General features: G+C 33.0%; 1 protein-coding gene across 5 annotated transcripts in view; it reads right to left on the minus strand.

Moving 5' to 3' along the window:
* The window catches only part of LOC139525644 (uncharacterized), a 29,443-nt gene extending 23,685 nt beyond the window's left edge, over positions 1-5,758 (minus strand). For all 5 annotated transcript variants that reach the window (XM_071321111.1, XM_071321110.1, XM_071321109.1 and 2 more), the window contains exons 1-4: positions 3,426-5,758; positions 2,827-2,962; positions 2,236-2,504; positions 578-718 (exon numbers count right to left, since the gene is read on the minus strand). In XM_071321111.1, the coding sequence (XP_071177212.1) occupies positions 578-718; positions 2,236-2,504; positions 2,827-2,962; positions 3,426-5,604 (2,725 nt within the window). In that variant the 5' untranslated portion in view covers positions 5,605-5,758. The remainder of the gene's footprint in view (positions 1-577; positions 719-2,235; positions 2,505-2,826; positions 2,963-3,425) is intronic.
* Between the last annotated feature and the right edge of the window lie 242 nt (positions 5,759-6,000).

A 6,000-nucleotide genomic window follows, 5' to 3' on the forward strand; every position in this document is an offset into this window, starting at 1 on the left:
ATACTAATAGTCCCAGAAACTTGTAAGCAAAAGCATACTTAAACAAAAATGACATCATGCAGATTTTGTTTCTATAAAAAAAAAATATTATACCTACCTGCCTACCCATGACAAAAAATGTACCAAGCTAAGTTATTTTTTGGGAAAGAAAAGTAAAATATTTTACCTACCTACCTACCCTGTTTCAAAACATAGGGTCAGAAAAGGGCAAACAAACAATATTTTAATTAAGGCCTTATACACAAGTTGATTTCCTGAAAGTAGAAAAATGCTTGTTTTTGGCCCCTTATTCCAAAGCGGTAGGGACCATCATCTCCACAACAAATCCCAACCTTCCTTTTGAGGTATTGAAAAAGTTTTAAAAGAATAAAATAAAGGTCTTGAACCTATGGAAGAAATTGGTCTTCAACAAAATAGCGAAAATGGTGTTCCAAGATGTCAAAATATTGTTAAATAAAAAAAAGTCAGAAAAAAACATGAAACTTCAAAAGCAGAAACGCTTGGATAAGCAGAAAACTTTTTTCACTGTAACCCTTTCTTCTGTATTAATTTTTATGACTCATTGCATAATGTTTACCTGATAATCCACAAAATATTGCTTGAGAAGGTAGGTTCAAATGTTTTGGTTGAACAATCTTTAATCCATCTCTTTCTTGACATTCTGTATTACCATAATCTATAAACAACACCTCAACAAGGTTCTTCCCAGCAAGGAGACCTGGAACAATTTAGAGTTAAGCCATTTCAATTGATATTTAATTGTGTCATTCTATGTTGTGCATTACACTATTGTTTCAGGAAAGGATGAAGGTTGCTACCTATTAAAACATTTTAACCTGCTGCTTTAGATTGCATCTGTCATAAGTCAGGAACCTGATGTTCAGTGGTTGTTGTTTGTTGATGTGGTTTATAAGTGTTCCTTGTTTCTAAGTTTTTTAAACCATGTATATAGATTAGCTCGTTTATTTTACTGTTTGAAGGGTTTTACACTAGTCATTTTGGGGCCCTTTATACATGTAGCTGCTGTTAGGTTGGAGTCAAGGCTCCGTGTTGAAGACCTTACTTTGATGACCTATAATGGTTTACTTTTACACATTGTAAATTGATGGGAGTTGTCCTTTTGCACTCATATCACATGACCATCTTATACATGTATCTAGTTGTAAAAATCAAAATTAGACATTTTCTAATTCACTGGAGAAAAAAACATAAGACTGTCCCTAATCCTTACAATAAATCCTATTCTATAGTCCAATTAAATCTTTTGTATTCTTTTTTAATATCAATTACTTTTTGGAGAAAATTTGAATCAACTATTGCTTTCTCCCCTTACAACATACCTTCTCCTTAAATTTTACTTTCATTTTCTAAATGATCGAATTCAAGTACTAATACAATGATTGTAAACTCCCAATTGTTTTCAAAATATGTGGGTCTATGTACAGTCAGGGGACTTACTGAAATAAGTGATTTTTAAATCACTTATTTGAGTAGCAAATTCGAGGTTTTGTCACAAATTGGGATTATGTAGTTTTTTCAAAATTTTAAACACATAGGTTTAAATAATATCTTTTAATTAGTAAAATTAAAAAAAAAATGAACTTTTTGCTTCTTTTAAGTAGCAAGGTTTATGCCTTTGATGCTATCATTTAGCTGAAATTCTATTTTATTTGAAAAAATGCTATAATAATGGCTTTACATAATGAACTGATACTTTCTTAAAAGATTTTTCCCAGCAGTGGGAGTATTTTTCCTGTGAAGTTCAAGGTTTCATCTTTCAGATTATGTAATAAAATTCTACTGTTCGCGATAAAAATTCCACTGTTCGGGGGTGTTGAAATTAGTGGGGGTTATTAAAAGAATGATACTTAAAGAAGTGATTTTTGAGAAGGAAATTGAGGTCTGATACTTAAACAAGTGATTTTTATGTCATTATCCTAGATTCAGTACAAGTCATCACCTGAAATGACCTGGTCATCCTAGACAACACAGATGTTGGTTCTGATAAGTTTAGAAACATAATTAGTCCCTGGATCATTAGTATTCTATATTTAAAGCTACAATAAGATTAAATCACTTCTTCTAGTGATTAATTTGTACTACTTAAATAGGTGATTATTAAAGAAAGACAACTCTAACTTCCAACCTTTATGGAAATAATGTTACTTGAATCAGTGATTTAGAAAATCACTTATTTAAGTAAGTCCCCTGACTGATGTATGCCTTGTAACAAACCTGTAACTTTAGCTCTGTACCAAGAATTATCAGCACTAAATTTAGCTAAACATGGCTGTCCTAAACGAATGTCTCCTATACAATCATCATTGGGTCCAAGTTTTTTACAATGATCTTCTAGAGATTGCATGATTTCATCCAAGTGACTAGCAAATTTCTTCAACTGACAGTGAAAGTGTTCAGGGTCAATAACATGAGTCACCATAACTTCTTCTGCGGAATACAGTGAGACAACCGTAGGCTGATAGTCATCTAGGGAGTCTGCAAAACTGTAAATTAAAATAAATTTAAAAGTTCAAATTTTAAATGTGTTTTCTTTTGTGTAGTTTGTGGCTATATTTATAGCTAGTGTACAGGTATTTTTCCAAGAATGTATCAGTAAAACAAAGTTTTATCTTCTTTTAATCTGTCATTAAAAATGAAAGCAGTCATGTCCCTAAAGGAGGTAAATTACTATCATATACCTGAAATAGAAAGAAATCAAAATGGCCAAATTCAAAAATAGCCGAATAATGTCTCTCTGAATTTGAAATTAAATAAATCATTTCGTTTGGTTTCCAGCATAGGGTTGACAACTGCAATCACACTCACCTTGTATTTGAAACATGATTTGACATTGCTGGTCTTGGAATTCTAGGAACAGATGGCTGTCCCTTCAACTTCTGAAGTATTCTTCCATTATTAGGGTGACTAGTTAACTCAACTTCAAAAAGAGGAAATGAAAAATCTGAAACAAAAATCAAAACATTTGAAATTAAATACATTCAACAATTTCTTCTGAAAAAAACAATAATTATCATGGTTGTTTATTAAAAACTTGTACTTTACTTTAATCTACATGTACCTACAATGTATGAACATGATGAACAACAAATAAAGCTGAATAATTTTGTTTGTTTATGAATGACCAACTTTTAATATTTCACTGGTTTTGTTAACTCATTGCGTTTTATATTGTTTGAGTAGACTATGAATCCTTATTCATATTTTATTATTCAGCCAAATTTGTTGACATATACATGAATGTGTGCACCAGAACAGCCATGCTTATGAAAAGCCAATTCACAAATATACTTTTTTGTCACTAAAAATTTATACCAGATTTTTGGTATTGCACCTATTTAACATGTTTAAGAAGATCTTCCAGTCTGCTAGCTATTGCTTAAATTGAAACTGCCACTACAGCTTACCTTTCTTCATCTTTATCAGAACCTCAACTACTTGATTCATCAGCACACTTTCAACAGTTTCCTTGGTCAATCCAGTACTCAAGCTGGGAAGCTGACAAAGTATACATTGTTGAGGCATCACTGCAAAACTTTGTAGTAATTCTTTCAGATTATTCAAATTTGAGGTCGTTGAATCTCCAAAGTCAGCAAAGCTTACTTCTATTTTGCCTTGTTCTAAACCTGTCACAATTCCTCTGTACCAACCTCCATCAACGTACTTTGTACAACAAACATCTCCTACTCCTATACTTTTCATCACGCCCTGTGACATACTATAATTTTCATAGTTTGCATGAAGTTTCTGTTGCAATTCGCCAATTTCACTTGCACACTTTGTCATCTGAGCAAAAAACTGGTTTGTAGACTTAACTGCTGTCACACAAACAAGTAATTTTTGACCAACTGTTACTTGTGGTCCTGGAATCATAACTTGTTCTTTTTTTGGTGTCATTTTAGAATTCTGTATTATTCTTTCATTACTACCTTTTCCAACTCCTAACAATTCTGCATTTATGTATCGGTCTAATTCAGGATCTTTTGTATCGTGCAAATCTAATTGAAAAATTGATCCGCGCTTGGCAGTCACTTTAGCTATCAATGGTTCCTTACTTTCAAATTCAGACAAAAGTCTGATCTCTTTATCAGACCAATGTTTTTCCTCGGTCTTTGTGGAATCTACTGTACATTCAAGAGCTTGTGATGGTATTGGCATACTACGTGGAGAAATTTCTCTAACCTGTGAATTACTAACCAATTCTTCAAATCCAAAATCAACAGCAAGCACTAACACATTGTCATTTTGAGCACTTTTTATTACTGACCTATAACAGGCACCATCACTTAACTTGGCAATACAAGGTGAACCAACATTTATACTAGAAAAACTTCGACTAGATTCAAATTCCTGAGATATTTTATCCATCAGACTGTCAATAATTGGAGCGTTTTCAATTATCTGCACATAAAATCTTCCTGGATGAAAAACATGTGATATACAAATATCAAAATCCTTGTTTAAATCTATTGGCAAAGGCTCAAATGCTTGGACTTCTATAGTTTCAGTATCAGATAGTTTTTCTATTTTATCTATTTCAACTTTGTATTCATCACTAGACTTAGAAATAACTGTCAGAATTACACCATCTTCATCTGAAGTAAGTTCTTGAACTTTTTCATCTAACGTATTACTTTTTAACTTGCTTCTTGTGTAACAACATTTAAATCCTTGGATTGGTAACTGACAGAATTTTTCAGGAATCACCATTAAATCAACAAGACTCTTTGATTCTGAATTTCCATAGTCAACAAACTGAACTAGACATTTATCACTGGTAATTCCCAAAACCTTTGACCTGTATGGGACAGCATCTTCACTAAATTTTGCTATACAACAAGTGCCACGTTTGGCCTGTGGTAATGGTTGAGCCTCAGCCTCTGCGTAATCAGATATGTCTTGCATCAAGTTTTCAAGATTTACTTCAAACTGCTTTAACTGTATCCAGAATTTATTTGCACTGTCAACATATGCTATGTATGCCTTGTAGCTTTCACCTGGTGTTAAATTCATTGTTGCCAAGTTTGTTCCTGTCTTTCCATTTTCCTTTGAGCCAAACTGATACTGGCCAGATTCGGTATTCAATGCAATAACATAACCACTGCTTACTATATCAGTTACTTCTGCAGTAAATTCTTTATTTAACAGATCCTCTTGTACCTTTTCTTTATCTACATTTGACCAAGTGTTACCTTCAGATGGATTTATGTCTTCCAAAACACATTTTACTGCCAAACCAGAATATTGTTTTAACTCTGTTGGGGCAAGTCTAGCATCGCTAATGTCAACGACTTCTGAATTTCCATAGTCAATGAATAATACAGAGACTGAGTTATCGTTCGTCGACAAGACTTTAGCCCTGTACCAATTTTCATCTTCACGATACAATGCAAGGACAATATCATTTACCACACATGCGTTAATAGGCCTAGAGGCTGTGGCTGCTTGTGTGACTTTCTCTGACAAACTGTCAACAGCTTCTGCATCACAGAACTGGCCGTATCCGATGCAGCCTCCCGTCTGAAATTCCACGTGGGTTATTAAAACGGGTACAAGTTTGCCAATTGAAAGATTAACGTTTGCCATTCTTACAGACTATGTATATTGGAATATTTCAATGTTTAGGACATAGTTTGGTCGAACTTAAACACTTTATATGTAAGTTTTCTTGTTTCGTTTTGTCGTGTGCCAAAAAATATTCTTTTCTTCTTCCATGACAGTTTATTAATCACGTGGTTAAGTAACTGTTCCCGCGAAATATTGGGAAAAACTAAAGCCTGGAAAAACCATAGAATTTTATTCTTTTCCCTCCATCTGTTTAAGCTCTATATACCTAACGGTTCTTTAGTTTAAACAGTATTTATTATATATAACAATGTTACAGAATTTCAAATATGGGATTCGGAAACAAGTTTGGAAAAACTTTTATAAATCCGTCTCCCTAAAAAAAAATAACATCTATTTAACAAACAATATTACGTG

Source organism: Mytilus edulis, chromosome 1 (assembly GCF_963676685.1).
Source record: "Mytilus edulis chromosome 1, xbMytEdul2.2, whole genome shotgun sequence".
Classification (NCBI taxonomy): domain Eukaryota; kingdom Metazoa; phylum Mollusca; class Bivalvia; order Mytilida; family Mytilidae; genus Mytilus; species Mytilus edulis.